This window comes from Natrix helvetica (genome assembly GCF_964273705.1).
Source record: "Natrix helvetica genome assembly, chromosome: Z".
Lineage (NCBI taxonomy): Eukaryota > Metazoa > Chordata > Lepidosauria > Squamata > Natricidae > Natrix > Natrix helvetica.
The window spans coordinates 83604250-83622827 of NC_138554.1; the positions used below are offsets into that span (position 1 = coordinate 83604250).

Genomic DNA, 18578 nt, shown 5'->3' on the forward strand with positions numbered 1-18578 from the left:
AAGAAAGTTTTATTGCGCAGGTCATAAAACAAAATGTTATCTGAAAGTGATTTATTGCGCATGCGTCACACATTCCAGAATTCCTTCCTTTGTTCTTTGTCCGATTGCCAGGGAGCTGGCAACCGGAGCTTTTATTATCAAAATGTAACCAATTAGTTAATTCTGTTTTATTTACTTTTGTTATTTTATTATTAAAGTTTGTTTATTAATTAGAATATACTTCTCAAAGACTTTTATTTCTTTTCTTAATATCTCAAATGATATGCTGAAGGGAATCAGCCCGGTCCATTGATCTCAAACTTCTCCAGGGTGTTTTTCCCCTGACACTATTAATAATTTAATTGCGATATATCTTCCTTGAGGGTCTGCTTCAATTAATTCAGCCTTTAAATCTTTCCTTAAGTATATAACTATACCATTATTCTTCTCCAGTGCAGATGCCACAAAGTGCATTCCCAATCTTGCATTCATCAGGTATTTCTGGTCATTTGTTCTAATATGTGTTTCCTGCAAACAAATTACATCATTTTTAAATTGTTTCAAATTGTGAAATATTTTTTCCTTTTTTGTGGTGAGTTTAAACCATTAACATTCCAGGTTAGAAATTTAATTGTCATCTTCAGCCCCCTGAAGCTTTTTAAGAGCCACCTGGAAATCCTGCTGGAATTTCTTGGGCCTGGCTCCCCCCACAACTTCTGTATCTATATTTGTAGCTTCTTGGATTGTTATCTGAGCTTGTTGCATCTTTAATTCTTGTTCTTTACATTTGGTTGCCGCTCAGGTTTGTCTTTGTTCCATAACTCCTTCTGTCTCCTCGAGTAATTCCAAGGCTTGAGCAGCACCTGCATGTACCTGGATATCTTCCTGTCTAAACTCCCCTGCTTCTTTTCTTCTTCTGAGTCCTGGAGATGGTGGGTATCCAGCCTTTTAGTACATTACTGTAAAAATCTCTTGCCTTCCAAACTGAATTAAGACGATATCTTTCACCTAAATAATTCACCACCAGTCCAGCCGGAACCTTCCATCTATACTGTATCTGACGATTTCTAAGTTCATCCACTAGAAATGCATAGTCCTTTCTGGATTTCAATATTTTGGGGGGAATTTCCTTCAATACTGCCACATCCTGACCTGCCACTTGTAGCTTGTTTTTATAAGTCACTTGTAATATTCCATTCCTAGTTTTCCTGGTGACAAAACTGATTACAATATCTCTTACTAATTGTCTCTGTCTGGCAATCCATGAGTTAACACGGTAAATTTTGTCCATCTGCCCATCATATTCTGCCTTTGGTTCGCCAGTTAATTGAGCAAAAGCTTCTGCAAAAATCTCTCAGGTTTTCTTGGTTATGTTCTTTCAGGCCTCTTATTCTCAAAGCAAATTCCATTGCTCTATATTGTATCATTGTTACCTCTGCCTCTGACTTATCGATCTTACTTTGTGCCTCCCCAACTTTATTCTCCAAATTGACATTAGACTGATTTTCTTCCACCCTATCCTCCAGTGATGTTACATAATCAAATAAACCCTTAAATGCATCCACTATATCCTCTCTCATCTGTTGGTTGCAGGTTTGGATTAAATCCTTAATTTCAGACATTTCATCAGACACATCTTTAAAGGCATTTGCAATCTTTCCTTCCAAAACAACGGCTTGTTAAGGCATTTTGGAGGGCTTCAAGTGTCAAAGTTTGTGTATCCGCTGGGGTAATAAAGACTGCAATTTCTGTGTTTGGGCTGGGGAACTTCCAGGGTTCTTGGAAACACATAATTTTGTTTGTTTTGAAGCCATTTCCAAATATTCAAATCAGACTTTTCAACAGCCAAATTATTAAGTCCAGAAAGTCCACCTATTCCCCAGATTTGTTAAATCTTTTTTTAAAATAAAAATTTTATTGGTTTTTATACATATATGGGGAAAAGGTAAGGGGATATACAAAACATTTTGGCAGCTCCCACACTAGTGATAGAAATCATCCAAAACTCACAATTTTTACAATCTTAAAAATAAAATATAAAAGACAAGCAGAAAGCCAGGTCTTATTCTATATTGTCAACCATGTGTTCATTCGTTTTTCTTTGTCACTTTCTAGAGTGTCATCAATTGCTATTATTTCAAATACTTTTATTTTTGTGATCTGAGCCTTTTTGATATTGCTCCTTCCTCCCTATCCCCAGAGGAAGCCTCAGCCTCCCCCCTCCTTCTTGTCTTGCACCTTACTGTCCCTTTCACTACCTTCGCTTTGTTCGTCCTCTGGGAGGGGAAATATTTTTTTTATGAAAGCTTCCGCCTCCTGCACTGTATTAATTCTAATCCTGTTTCCCTCCCAGAAGATCAACATTCCCTCTGGCAACAACCATCTAAACCAAATTCCTTTATTATATAGTTTTTTGATAAGGAGGAATACTTCCTCCTTCTCTCTCTTATCTTTTTTGGAATCTGCTTAAGGATGGTGATTTCTTCATCTTTATTTTTCAATGGTCTCTCCCTTTGGGTCCCAAGCACCTCATCCCTTGTGGTCCTCCTGAGAAATTTAACATTTACCTCCCTTGGAACATTATGACTTCTAGCATATGCTGAATTTATCCTATAAACAAAATCCATGTCCCACCACAGTTGTTTTTTATCTCTCTTAATATAATCTGCTAAAATTGTACTCATGATATCCTTAAGGTCTTCATTTTCTGTCTCTGGTAGGTTCTGGAATCTAAGAAAAAAGGACATTCTTTCAAATTCTATTTTTGCCAAAAATTTTCCAAGTCTGCATTTCCCTTCCAGATTGTTTTAATTTCTTCCCCCAGCCCAGCCGCTCCCTCCTCCAGCACCACAATTTTGTGTTTATTTTCTGCAATATGATGTTTAACATCTCTGAGTTCCTCTTTAAGCTCTGTCATTTCTTTTTCAATTCATTTTGACCCCTCATAAATTCTTGAAACATTTGAGAAACAGATAGTTCTTTTGGTCCCTCTCCAGTCCCCTCTTGCTGTAACAGTGAGGTAATTTTCGTTTGTTGTATACTGGGACTGGAGGAGGCAGATGGGGGCCCCAAAAATGACTTGCCTGTCGGTGATTTCTTAGGCCCCATTTGTTTAAAATTCAGAGATGTGAGTCTTTTCCCAGGAAGATGGCGTCTGAGGATTTCGCAGCTGTGCTGATCCCCAAAACAAAGCCCAAAGCGACAGTTCACAGTTCCAAGGCAGAGGCAAACCAAAAGGAGGGGGTCGAATATTCAAAGTTCAGAAGAGCCACGTAACAGGGAGGGGTCTCGGTTTCCCTCAGAGAGAGTAATAAGGCAGCTCCAAAAGGGATTTTTGCTTTTTTTGTTTTTTGTTTTTTTGAAGGTAGTTTCAAAGGGCAGACTTCATTTATAAGTAGAAAAACAAAGAAGGGCGGGCACCATTTTGGCTCCTCTTTCCACAGGGAGAAAGAAAGCAGAAATCTCTGTGAAAACTTTTAAAGGAGAAACGGCTCAGCAGTCAATTCTAGCAGTTGTCCATGATCTTTCTCAGTTAGCTAGCTCAAGTGACGGGTCAGCCTTTGTTCTCTCTCTCTCTCGCCGCAAACTATGCAGAGTGGGGTTGGTGTGTGGGAATCACCTGTCCCGATAAATCCATATTTCAAGTAGGACTCATGGTATTGTCTGTTAAAGGTTTTATGTTTCTTTGATGTTGAAGGCTCTTCTTCTGTCTCTTCACTGGGCCTTTTCTTTTTCCCAAGGAAACTTTCTAACGACGTCTTTTTCGTACTCATTTTTGTTAATTTGTAGGTTAAATTTGAGCAAACACAATATACAAGTACACCAAGCACTGTTAAACATGAGAAAGTACTGGTGAACAGAGAGAAGAATTCTCCGATATCACGATATTTTGCGCATGCGTGGTATTGGTGCGGCTTTAGGTGACGTCTCTCAGCTCCCGGTTAACCCCTCGTCCATGGAAAGTCGGACAAACCCGAGAGAAATACACCACAGTAAATAAAATGGAAATAATTTAATGTTCCTTGGGCGGTCCGATACCATTTGATCCACAGACCAGTACCGGTCCGTGGCCCGGGGGTTGGGGACCACTGCTTTATGCCATCAGGCTCGAAATTTTTGGCTTGCATAATCTGGCATTGCGCCACCTGCTGTCAGACCTAAGCATAGTACACCAAATTATCTGCTACATCCACACCGGGTTATGATCTGTTAGAGTTCTCGGACATATCTTCGTCTTCTTCACCCTCGAAGAAAGATAATTCGTTATTAGTATAAAGTCAATTCTAGAAAAGGATTGGTGCCTATCAGAAAAAAATGTAAAGTCTTGTTCTTTAACATCCTGTTCTCGCCAAATATCCCTCAGTTCCATATCCTCCATCATGTCGCAGAAGGATTTAGGCAATCTTGCTCGTGTTTGAATATTTTGCAAAAGTCCCTTATCTTTCATAGTACACAATACTCCATACCAGTCACCCAGTAATATACACGATCTATAGTTCCATTGTATTGATTTAGTATGGAGCAACTTGTAAAATTTTTCTTGTTGTTGATTGGGGGTATATACTCCCGTTAAAAGTATTTTCTTTCCTTCTATTAATAATTTAATTGCAATATATCTTCCTTGAGGGTCTGCTTCAATTAATTCAGCCTTTAAATCTTTCCTTAAGTATATAACTATACCATTTTTCTTCTCCGGTGCAGATGCCACAAAGTGCATTCCCAATCTTGGTTGGTGTGTGGGAATCACCTGTCCCGATAAATCCTGAGATCACAATCGACACTTTTGCCTCGGGGGGGGGGGGTCCAGAAGGATCTAAACTGTCCCATAGAGACAGTGAACAGGAAGAATATGTCTTGCTGAACTCGGGGATATCGCAAAATCCCTCCAAAGAAGCAAGAGAAATTTCTTCAAGCCGGTGACAAAAAATCCAGCCAACGTTGATGAAGTCAGGGTGGCCCCAAAATGGAAGGAATGGAAAGTGAAAGTGTTTCCAGCTGGTGAGGAACTTTCATTGTTTTAAAAGAGACAGCCTATAAAAACTTAAAAATTGATTTAAATTGAAGAATAGAAGATTCAAGCAGAAAAATTAATCTTGCAACGGTTCTGGACAGTGGCTATCCCATTTTCTTATATGCTATCTTCATGAATGAAACCTTTACAAGCTTTTTAAAATGGACGGATTAAGTCTTATGTTTCTATCTTTTTTTTCTGTGACTCTCAGTGATTTATAAACCAAAGCTTTCCTCTTTCATCACTGTGAGTATTATTATTATTTAATTCATTTAAAGACTGGACCTCTTTTTCTAATTTGAAATACAAAACAGATATAAAAAAAGAAATATCTTAAAAGTGCTACGTGCCGGGATGTTTTGTTGATTGGAGCTTTGTGTATTCAAGCGGAACTTTTCCCTTTCTTCGCAGTTTGTTTTGACGGCTCATTACAGAGCGATACGGGCAAGCCAAATGTCCCTTTGAAGCGTGTTTTCAACCAGAGAAGAGGGGAAAAAACAGCTTTTGTGAATCCCTGTTTTAACTTAAAAAAACCTTCCAAACAAGAGTTCTTTGTTTAAGATGGTGGAGTGTCAGGAAAATGGAGAGATTGTAAGCCTGCAGACAATATTTTCAGAATTATTAAAATTAACAAATACATATGAGAAGATTGAACAAAAACTGGAACTTCTGGAACAGTTAACAGAAAGTTGTGATCGAAAATTCGATGATGTTCACCAAATGCAAAATGAGAGGATTAAAATTCAAAGAATTAAAGTGGAAAATGAATATAAAGTGATTAAACTTGCTGACATTTATGGTAACTGGTTTGTTTTTGAAAATGCAAAGAATGGAATACTGAAAGAGGAAATAAATGGAGAGGAAACCTATTTCAAAGGGCAAGACATAGAAGAAGAAGAAGAAAAAAATAAAGAATTTATGGACTATGAAAATTTATTAACGAAAATATGGATAACACTGCTGACAACTAAAGACAAGTGGAATAAAGAAGCAGAAAGAGGGCATCAGGATTATATGAGAGATCTTACAAGCAAGGAGTTGCTAGGACCAGTCCATACAAACCTCATTAAAAAGAAGCTTAGAAGATTGATACCACAAATGGCAGAGGATATAAGATTGTTTTGTTATTGGAAAGATACAGGTTGATAGGTGGAAGAGTATAATTTACTAGCTAAATCTAGTGAAACTCTTGTGATAATAGGTATAGTTAAATAAAAAATTGATAACGATAATACTGTATACAATGTCTAGTGTTATGATAAGCAATAATTGGATATGAATATTGAATGATACCCGAGATTATATATAAAGGTTAATAATAATAATAATAATAACAATAAAGAAGAGAACTAAATTAGACACAGTTAAGTTTTGATTATTAGGGGGGAAATGTGACATAGAATATAGCCAAATAAAGAAAGGATAATAATAATAATCTATATATAGCAATGTGTACAATATAAGGAAATTGGATGTAAATTTTAAACAGCGAACTGAAAGGGAGAATTAGAAAACACTCTTATTAAATATTATGGATGTTTAGCTAGAATAGGATATAAGGATTTGATGTTAATGGAGGATTTTATAAACAAGTAAATGAAATGCCAGTATGTGGTTATGTATTAAATTTTGCTATATTTCATGATGAAGGACGTTTAAACAATTATAGTCAAATAAAAGTGGAGGTATGATGATGGTAATATGTATAAACATTTGAGTTAAGATACTAGAGTTAATATGAATTATACTTGATGATGGTAGAAGAGATGCACAAAAACCGTTTGTAACCAACTGATACACTTTCTACAGGATGTAAAGAAGGAGGATTTTTATGTTTGTTTTAAAAATTAAAGATAAATAAAAAGGTTTTTGGCAAAAAAATAATAATACACGGGCAAACAATCTCTACAAACTCAAGGTAAACTGCTGTAAACTCGATTGCAGAAAATACTTCAACAACAAAGTGATCAACGTCTGGAATGCTCTACCCAACTCTGTTGTTACATCCTAAAACCCTCACAGCTTCAAGCTTAAACTGTCTACTGTGGACCATTCCTAAGAGGTCTGTAAAGGGGGCGTGCATAAGCGCACCAATGTGCCTACCATCCCTGTTCTACTGTCCCCATTTACTTGTATTCATTTCCTCTGTTCATGTCCACATTCATACTTAGACCTGCTATCCTGCACATATTTGACAAACTAATAAATAAAAATAAATAAATAAATCTATAATCAACAATCTATAATTGACAGCCATTTCTATTAGAAATTTACCTCTGCTGTTAGATCTTGTATCATCAGGTTATTTATGCTATTGTATTATTATTAGTTGAATAATAAAAATACAATAGTATAAATAGCTTTTCTGCCTGGAAAAGCAATTTATTATTAAACAATAGAGCATAGATTTAGAAATAAAAAGTTTAGTGAGTATGAAGAATAAGTAATAAATGTTTGCCAGTAATATCTGATAGAAGAGATAGGAAAATGGTTATAATAAAGAACTGTGGAAAGAAAGAAAGGGAAAAAATGCATCTTGAGCCACTATCAAATACCCACCATGGCCACGCCCATCCCTGAGCACACAACCCCGGCCCTTGGAGATCAAACACAATCCTGATTTGGCCCTCAATGTAAGGGCCCTGGTTTATATGATAGGATTATAAATATAAACTTTATGAAAAGCTTTCTTGTTATATAAGCTCATATGCAATATAGTCAAACATATTAAGTAAAGCATGATGTTTTCTATCTTCCTAATAAGGAAACATTATGAAAGGTTTTATAATGAATAAAAGAAAATTTAAATGTCATTTATGATTGTATAAGTTCCAGTAAACATTGGTAGTCCAGAAACCTCATACTAACACAAGAGGTTCAGAGGAATATGCAATCCTCATGAGGTCAAGCAAACTCCTATAATGGTTGAAATATTTAGTTTGAAGTACAGCACCAGAAAACAAATTTCTACAAGTATATGCTGTGCCCATCATATTTAATTAAAGGAATATCACAAGAAAACAGATAACTACTATAAGGAACAAATACATATGTGCTTTCAAGCATTTTTCCCTGCAAATATTCTTAGATAATTCAGGTGTAAAATCTAAGACATCAGGCAAATTGGAATTAGAGGCCCAGTTTCTGTTTTAAGTCAGCACTATTGGTGGTGAACTCAACTACCTGATTGCAGCTTTTGATTCATCCAATGAACTCATGTTCTACTGATGTTTCCAATAAATTTTAGTGATCCCCTTAGCATAGGGCAGGGATGGCGAACCTATGGCATGCGTGCCACAGGTGGCACACGGAGCCATTTATCAGGGCACGTAAGGCTTTGCCTTGTCAGCTGGCCAGCACGCATGTGCGCACTGACCAGCTGAGTTCAGCCTTTTTTAAAGGCATTTTTCACCCTTCCCAGGCTCCAGAGGCTTTATAGGACCCTGGAGAGGGCGAAAAGAGCCCCCCACGGAGGCTTCAAGAGTTTCCCTGAAGCCTCCGGAGTGCAAAAAAACGGCCCTATGGGCAAACTGGAAGTTCGGGAACAGACTTCCGGTTTGCTCGTAGGGTCAGTTTAAGCCCTCTGGAGGCTTCAGGGACCTTCAGGAGGCTTCCCTGAAGCCTCGGGAGGACTAAAAACGGCCCTACGAGCAAACCGGAACGTAAGGTCCTTTTTAGTCCTTCGGAGGCTTCAGGGAAGCCTCCTGAAGGTCCCTGAAGCCTTCGGAGGACTAAAAAGGACCTTACGTTCCGGTTTTCCCCCGGCTCCTATAAAAGCCTCTGAAGCCTGGGGAAGGCGAAAAAAGCATGCAAAAATGGGGGGGCGCCTCTCATGAGCGCATGCGCACTGGGGGGGTTCGCACATTGCATTATGGGTGCAGCATGCTCACGCACGACCCCCCTGTGCTCCCCCCCCTTTATGGCACGCAAGCCAAAAAAGGTTCACCATCGCTGGCATAGGGGAATTATAGCAAATACATCTGGAGAACATTAGGTACATATCCCCTTTTTAGGACCTGTGGAAAATTTAATCATGTGAAATATGATTTTTATAATAGTACAAATTAGCTCATTAAAAGCTATTTGAGAGTTGTGGGGTCCTTGGTGCTCTCTGAGTTTAATGCAAGTGCTGATGTTACTTAGTTTGATAATGAAACATCTGCAAGAAAACCACCAAGCTCAGAAACCCCCCAGTTCAACCTGAGTTACAAATATTATTTTCTACCTGTAATTATTCAAGTAGCACCCTAGCAACCAATTGAGATACTTCATTCTTTTCCACAAGGAGCTATTGCAAAAATGAATCAAGTCACTGTAAAAAAATTAATTTAGCTGCATTTGCCCAAGTATGGCAACACACCTTCCAGCTTCAGGTCACTTTAATTTGGCTGTAACTAACTTCAATATACTTTTTTTTAAAGTTTAAACAAACTCAGATAATTATAAGAGATTTCATTACCTACATTATAACTGAAATATTTATTGTAAGAAAATATATGGGAGGTTTAACATCACTGGTGAAATGAAAAACCCCATGCATTAATATGTCTTTTTGAGTTCAACTAATGTCAGATGTACAGCATTTTGGAATAGAAAAGACAAATAATTTATATCCACATAAAAGGATGCAAATACAGGTGGTCTTGATTCAGTGATTGTTCAAAGTTACGACAGCAATTAATGAATGGATGTGGCTGTCAGTCTCCCTATGGTAACATGATTTCAATTTGAGTACTTGAAAATTGGTGTGCAATTTTGATAATCAAAGCATTATATAGTAATTGCACTTCGACTTATATACTGCTTCACAGTGCTTTTACAGCCCTCTTTAAGCTGTTAAGTAGCTTGCAGTACTGCATTCTAACCACTTTGTCACCATGGCTCCTATATGTTAACCATTTGCAACCTTTGGTTCCAAGAAGCCATTGGAAACCAGCAGCTTGTCTCAAATGGCAAGCATCATCACAGGACACTGCTTCCATGTGGGATTTGCATATTAACAACTAAAATTACTGCAACTGCCACTGTAAGTCACTACAATCACATGACATCAACTTTATGATTGCACTGCTTAGCAACAGAATTACATGTCCCAATTTCCATCATTAATCAAGGACTACCTGACGCACCTTTCAACAATCCATTAAACTAACATGTCTTTTCCTGTGGTCACAAACCAGCTGCAGAGACCAGCATACAAATCCCGTGAAAAGATTCAAGTGTTTTAAAAAACTGCCAACAGGTGATTTAGTACCACCTCTTTGTATCTACAGTTATAAAGCTAAATGCCTAGAAATATTTTTTAAAAAGGAAAATATTTCCACTAGATTCATTCATTTTCAATTTCATCTCTATTACAGACTGCTCAAACCATCTATTACAGGAGAGTTAAGCTCACATTATCACAGGGGCATCATGTGATGTATTGGGACTTTTTTGCTAAACTGGGTGTGGGCATTGTCAGTGTGTAACACATCTGGGCCACGGGCTGGGAATTTGAAAGCCATGACCTATTAGGATGCTCAAACTATCAGACAGCATTATTCAAGGGATAATGCAATTTGCTGTAAATATGAAATTCAAAACTGATTTAAAAACTCAATTCTGCTTTCTGTTTTTAATAAAGTTCACATCCACCTTGTGAAGAATTCCTGTTACTTAAATGCTTGATATGTGCATTTAGTTTCCATCATTCCCAGTCAATACAGCAAGTTTCTCTGCTGGCAGAGACTAATGGAAATTGCTATTTAGAGTGTAATTATAGATGTATAACTATTATTCTATACTAAAGATGAAAAAGCATTTTTCATTCAAAATACAATATAGTTGTTTAAAGAGACAAACAAAAAACAGTTTTTTTCCAGATTTTCATTGCCATGACATGCTGTTAATATTACATGCATTGAAGCAGATAAGAAAAAATACAAATCTTCATCTGTGTATCTCCCCCCACCCCCCATATATAGATCCATTCTCTACTCCTAACATAATTTCTTATGTGAGCAATAGTCTACAGCACATATTTAAAATAATGATAAAGACAAGAAATTAAAGGTTTGTTTTTAAGAAATAATGCTATTTAACCAAGAGGTTATATTCTCTACACATTGTAAAAAAAATGGTACAAAGCAACCAAGAGAAAAGGCAACTGAGTCACATGTTTTTAGCTTCATGAAGCTGGAAAGGTCATTTATGTTACTGAATCTAAATCCCAAATACCTGGAGGAATACAAATTAAGGCATTCCTGACAGATGGCTACTCAGCCTTTCTTAAATATGTTCGCAGGAAAAAAATTACTTCATTAAGCTCTTTAGTTTTTTAATATTCCATTTCAATCTCTCTTCCTATAACAAAAGCATGGAACTTCCTATAACTTGCAGCATGGAATGAAGATCTAAACATCTTTTGTTTAGATTTCTTTTAGAAATTTAAATTGTATTGCCAAATCCCTTCTTAAGGTTTCTCTTCTAAGTATTCTTACATCCTTTAATGTGCTTTTGTGAATATTCTTGCTGCTCTTTTTCTAAGCCTTTACATTTGTTTGAAACCTTTTTAAAGTAATAAACTTACTGGATCTGTTAACATTGCTCTCATATGTGAAGCCAGAGCCAGGAATGCCAAAGTATTGAAAACTATTCCATTGATTACACTATAAATATAGTCTCTTGATGGAAGCAGCATTACGAGGATGACTACAAAGTCAGCATAAAATACCAGGAGCCAGGTGATAACTGCACAGGCAATACCACAACCATCTCGAATAAACCACATTGTTCCTGAGGAACTGTGGCTGGGAGGTGGGACACACTTGTCCGGTTGAAGATATTCTGGTTTCCTCTCAATATCTCTGAAGCGGTGAACTGGAGTAATCATCATAGGTTATAATGTCCATTCTTGGATCTGGAAAAGAAAAAAAAGTTCTCCACATTATAACCAAATAAAGATTAAAACTTTCTAGCAGCAGATAATGATGGCAATGATGATGTTAAAGAAGGATAAAATATTAGCATCCCCCATCTAAAACATGATTTGGCTTGTATGTAGCTTTTCATCATATAGATAAACATTGAAGTAGAAGACTAATCTTAATGAAACTTGAATTTCACCAGAAACACTACAAGCACATGATATTGTTCAATCATGTATGGTAGAAGGATTTGTAATTCTTCTAATTATGGAGTAATTCGGTTTCTGGAAGCTGACAATATTAAAATTTGACAACCCAGCTATAATTAAGGGTTTATACTTTAGTGTAAAAATACAAATACATTTCTTTATGAAATAAGCAGCTTTCCTCAAACTATCAACTTCAGTGAAGCAGATTAAAAAAGATACAATATGTATTTACCATTATCATAAAGAAAAATCACATAATGCACTTCAAACTTATGAGCGAGTGTCTAGCAGTCTAGTGAGCTTCACCTTAATGAATGTTTACATCAATGCCCCCAAATCATAACTTAAAGGAGATTTAAAGATGGAATATGTTATTAATCTTTGTGGCTTATTTTCAATAAAATATATATTTTACTTACATATAATTAAAAAGTACATTTTTACTTATTTGAATGAACGAAGTTGAGTTATGAAATACTTTTTGTACTCTATTAATATAATTCTAAATTTTGAAAAGACAATAAGGAATGGTATTAAGGACCTTCTTATACTCTGTGGGCTTCTTAATCCAGACTATAACATCTCACCATTAGGTTTAAATCTCAAGAAATCCAAGTTATTTTAATCAATCAAACAAATAATTTTTACTACAATAACAGACTAATAAAAATGTTTAAACAATAATAGTTAAAAATAAAAATAAGAGAGAATAATGTATTGAGATTGGTGGTAGATTAATAGTAGGCAGTTAAAAGTTTGCCTAATTTTATTACAGCATAGCAGAATTTGGGCACATTCAGAGAAACTGCTTCGTACTGATCTGATAACAATAGCTGCATGTAAAAAAGATCAGTATTTTTTGATATTTTATTAGGTAAGGTGTTATAAATTGAGTTCATGAGTCCTTATAGAAGATGCAGTATAGCAGGATGTGACTTACAGTTTCAATGGCCCCATGCTCACAGGGGCACAGTCTCAGCTCATATGGTATTTTTTTTTATCAGCCCTCCAAAACTGCTGTGGAACCAGTTTATTATAGGAAATAATTGGCTTCGCAGTTTTGATTGCTGAAATTTTGATAATGGAAAGAGCCAGAAATTTAACTGAGAAGCATTTTCAATGTCAAGGAATGGATATTACTGTTCAAAACTTGTTTGCCCAGATACAAAAGTCTAACAACAAAAGTAGCAAGTATATGTCATGGGGAGACTAGAGCAAAATGAACTCTTAAAAACCAGCAGTTGCTTTTAATTCTATACTGCCAGATTTTTTAGCCTTAACTGGAATTTAATTATAATTAACCATCTTACATTATATTTTTAATACAAGGATAATCTACTGATAGAAAATTTAATGCTAATTCCTATTTAAAAAACAATATTTATTTTGCAGTCTAGAATACATTACACCACAACACTAGTTTCCAATTAAGTAATTGAAAATTAACTATTCAACATTTATATAATTGTTTTGACAATGAACAAAATATTGAGGCTTTTCACCTTAGCTTTAAAGGATAGTTGAATTTATAATCAAATAATACATTACTGAATACCAAAGACATATTTTTGGAATTAATAAATTAACAGAAGGAGGCAGGTAAAATAGTACTTTGATCTTTGGAAGGGAATTGGAACAGTTCCACTGAATATTGCTTCAGGAACTAGGCAGACTATGATCACTGCATTAATATTTCAAAACTAAATAATCACTAAATCCAAGATATTTACAGATATTTACTAACAGTAACTGAAAATGATGTAAAATAATTCAACAAGTATTCATTTTTAGAAACAGATATTTTTCAATCTGATGGTGCTCTTGAGAACAACTCCTGACAATTACAGCCTTTCCCAACATGAAGCTCTTTGATGGTAGGACTATTGGTAAACCATCTGTGGCCAATGTGACTCTGTTATCCAAAGATAGAACAATAGTCTCACGTGTCTGGAAGACACCACTTTGTGGAAAGCTCATATAGTTCTTAATCCATGTTAAACCAATGAATAGATATTGAGGTAGCCATATCTAAAGTAGATTATTTATACCAGGTATAGTAACTATTTGGCCTAATCTGGTAAATATTTCAACAGCTACAAAGATCAGTTTCATGTACTACTTCCATATTAAAAAGTAGAGTTCTTTGATCCTGGCAAATAATGTTGAGTTCAAAAGTTAACATGCAATGCTTTATCTATGAGTAGTTTGGTGATCATCCATCTTGCTGGGGGTTAGGAGGCAGCCTTAAACTCCAATTTTCAATGTGAGGAAGTACTTATATATGCTTCAATTAGAGGAAAGATAAACAAACAACGGTGGTAGGCCATCTTTAAGAATCTCTAGCTGCAGTCTTACAAAGTCACTAGGATGACATTGTTTTCCTGTAGGTATTTTCTATTTAATAGTGTATACATATATAGGCAGTCCTCGACTTACAACCACAATTGAACCCAAAATTTCTGTTGTTAAGTGAGACACATGTAAGTATGTTTTGCCCTATTTTATTACCTTTCTTGCCTCAGTTGTTAAGTGAATCACTGCAGTTGATAACTTAGTGATTCTGTTGTTAAGAATCTGGATTCCCAATTGACTTTGCTTGTCAGTTCACAAAAGGGAACCACATGACCTTGGGACACAGCAATGGTTGTAAGGTGCCACCTTTGTAACATTAAAGGTACAACTTTTGTAGCAAGCCCATGATCATGTGATCAAAATTCAGATGCTTGAGTCAGTATTTAATTGTTTTATATTATTGTATTTTATGCATTTTATTTGACTGTACACCGCCCCGAGTCCCTTTTTGGGAGAGGGAGCGGTTTAGAAATCCAATAAATAAATAAATAAATAAATAAATAAATCTGAATTTTGATCATGTGATCATGGGGATGCTACAAAGGCTGTAACTATGAAAAATGATTATGCCATTTTTTTCAGTTGCGTTGTAACTTTAATGGTCACTAAATGATCTGTTTTAAGTTGAGGACTACCTCTATACATACATGCATAAAAATAAAGTTTTTAAAATAAATAAATAAAGAGCTTCAAGTGCTTGAAAGAAGATGCCACTCTGTTGAAATAAATCTTGTTTTATCAATTTTTTGGTAATATGTTTATACACTGATCAGTCAGGCTTTTGAAGTATTTCTACTGTTTTGGACCATATCAACTGCAGCCAGCATGTTTATTAAGCAATTTTAAACATCTAAACTATGTTCTGGATTACATCTCTGTAAGAATCCAAAACTAATGATTGACTATAATATTGCTTACATTTATTTTTTGTCAAAAGTATTCAATGCAGTGAAAATTTAGTAGGTAGCACCAATATAGTAACTGCAAATCTCCTTATGTCCACAGGAGCTTCTGAAATATTTTATGCCATCAAATAAATAAAGTAAAAATCGTAAGCAACAACTCTGATACAAAGAAGTTCTGTATTGTATTTGTATTGTTTATAACATCTGTCAGAACCCTGGAAACGTTCCTTCCCTTTGCATACCTGCCCTCAACCCCTTCAGAATCAGATGTCCCCTTCTGCTGTTGTATAGAAGTACTATAAAAAGCTGACATTTGAGCTGGGGGAGTGAGATCCCTCACTGAATTGCAATCTTTTATTTATATCTTTTATTGGTTTTATTGTAATTTCTTCCTTTGTGAGCCACCTAGAGTTGTTGAAAGTTGGTGGCATACAAGTTTAATAAATTACTATTTTCAGTAATTGCCTTAATTGCCACATAATTCACCTTTTACCAGTATTCTTCTTTATCACCTACTTTCTTGCTTTTATTAAGCTAGACTTTTATTAAGTGTGGCCAGGGAGCATGACATCACTTGGGTTGGGGGGGGGGGGCTGTGGTGGTCCGAGGTCTCTGCCAGGGGAAATGGGCTCCTGAGCTCTGTTTTCAGCTGTAACAGCCTCTTACAACCCTCTGCCAGTGAAAATGGAGCTGGGGAGGGCCACACGTGGCCCTCCTGAGCTCTGTTTTGCTGGTAGAGGCACAGATCCTTCACTGTTTTCAGGGCGGCCCTGCAGGCCAGATCTAAGTACCCCACGGACAGGGGCTGGCCACTGGGCCTTGAGTTTAACCCCCCGCCATAGCATATCCAAATTTCAGGTTCCTAATCTACTGCTTAGATTCATACACAGGTCCTTTTTCTTAATAAAGTAAGGTTTATTAGCATTAGAGGAGCTTAGTTAGAATATAAAAAAATATCTACTGACTCTAAGCACTTCACACTCTAACTTCTATTATTTAAATCCCTAAAAGTACTCACTTGCTCAGGTTTTTTAAATAATCTTTAAAATTCCACCCATCTTCCAATAGCGAACTCATTTTCTATATTTAAATAATCACATTTTTCTCCCCCTTTCCATACTAACCAACTTCCTTGCATGGAATTCTCTACAATTACATCTTGCCACCGAATTAGTATTCAAATATTTCATTTTCTAGCATATACAGTGCTGTATCCTATTTTATATCTATGTTTTCCAAAACTAAGACCAGGTCTTATTTTCTTTTGGGTCCAAAATAAGTGCTAGCACTTATTTTTTTTGGGGGGGGGTGTCTTATTTCCCCCCCCATGTACTGGAGGTCCACTTCTTCTGCTTGCTCATGGCTGCAATAGAGCAGGAGGTCAAGTGACATGCTGGTGCCACGGCAAGTCAATGGGGTGGAGCTGCCTCATGCGCCCCACATCAGCTTACTTCAGGCCTCCTGCAGTCAAGCCATCCACCCCCTGATATCTGCCCTGCCTTGCCTCGGGACTGCTGCACTAACACACCACTTGGCCTTCTTCTCCATTGTGACAGAAAGCAAGCAGAACAAGTGGGCCAGTGGCCATAAGGGCTCCTGCTGCACATAATGTCAGAGGCAAGTGTCAGAGCATGAATGGCCTGGCTGCGGGGACCGTGTGGGGCGCATGGTGCAGCTCAACACACACACCCTGCAACACCTTGTGGCTGTGGCACTGTGAGCAACCAGACGGAATGTGCAGCTGGACAGCTGCACATGCTTATAAATAAGGCTTATTTGGAGGTAGGGCTTATATTAGGCTAGAGTAAAATATGTAAAATATGCTAGTTTATTTTCGGGATAGGTCTTATTTTCAGGAAAATGGGGCATATAATGTACGTGTTAAGGTTTCAACTCCGAGGCAGATTTTCAAAGAACTCTAGTGTCTCTGTGAAAGTGAGAATGTTGTCTAAGTACAGAAGGATCCCTTTATACAGGTGCTTGTGCAACACTTCATTTATTAGCTTCATGAACACAGCCGGGGCTCCTTGCAGGCCAAAAAGAATCACTTTGCATTGGAAGCTCTCCAAAGGGCAGTTCCTCCCCCTCTTTGATTCACACCCGACAGTACACCTCTCACAGGTCCAGTTTGGTTAACACCTTCCCCTTCACTAGGTGAGCCAACATGTTCTTCATGAGAGGATGTCAGTAGGTGTTCCCCACACATATGGCATTAATTCCCCTGAAGACTATGCATAGCCTCATTGACCCATCTGGGGAAGCTCCTTAGCGGGTTGGATAAATCCACAGCCCAGGTTGGTGTCGATGTCTTCTCTTAGCTTCTTCATCTCCTTTGGGGTCATGGGGTACATCCTTGGCTTAGGCAGTTTCACCCTGATACAATCTCTATGCCACAGTCTGTGGGCGGGTGGGGAGGTATGTAGTACGTTACATTCCTCATTGCTGAACATTTCCGTCAGGTCCCAGTATTCTCCCCAACAAACCTGAGGTTTGTTGGGAGGTGGCACTGAGATGACAGCAGCTCTCTCACTTTGCTTGGCACTGTTCTGTCATCTGGCCTTCCTTCTTTCAGCGACCTTTCAAGGGGGATCAGGGCCAACTGACAGTTTTAGCTTCCTGTAGCCATCTAACAGTTATCAGCTGCCTTCGGAGTCGGACATCAGTGGGGCAGAAAAACAGATGGAGCCTGTTCCCAGTGTGCGCATGCGCAGAGCTGCCAGGAGAAGGGAACAGCTAAGGAACAAGTGTCAACTTGGGAATAAAGCCACAGATGAACGGTGAATGTCCCCTCCCATAGGGAATAAAGAGGAGTGAAAGGGGAGGGAAGTTTGCAGGAGACAATTAGTTCAATTCATTAGGGTGAAGATCTGTTCCTGACTTCTTGCCAAGTATTGTCTGCTACAGAGTGGCATTTGGAAGATATTGCCCTGGCAGCTCTCAAAGCCTGATACACATTTGTAGTTGTGAAATCTCTTGAAAGACTGTTGGCTGGGACTTTGCTGGAGAGGAATTTACTTTAAAATAAATAAAATGGGTTTTATAGGGACAAGGAGTCAGCTTCATATTTTTGGGAAGCCTAAGTTAATTTTGTCTCCTGCCCCAACAAGCCTCTATTAATATGGAGCTTCATGTGGAGAATTTATTTATTTATTTATTTTCTTCGAATTTCTAGACCGCCCCCTCTCCCGAAAAGGACTCGGGGCGGTGTACAGTC

At 37.2% G+C, this 18578-nt stretch overlaps 1 protein-coding gene across 5 annotated transcripts in view; it reads right to left on the reverse strand.

The window, feature by feature from the left end:
• Positions 1-18578, reverse strand: part of ZDHHC3 (zDHHC palmitoyltransferase 3) — a 103849-nt gene that overhangs the window by 34460 nt on the left and 50811 nt on the right. For 4 of the 5 annotated variants that reach the window (XM_081933365.1, XM_081933364.1, XM_081933366.1 and 1 more), the window contains one exon: positions 11562-11891. In XM_081933365.1, coding sequence (XP_081789491.1) covers positions 11562-11867 — 306 coding nt within the window. In that variant the 5' untranslated portion in view covers positions 11868-11891. The remainder of the gene's footprint in view (positions 1-11561; positions 11892-18578) is intronic. The other variant, XM_081933368.1, reaches the window with a different exon arrangement.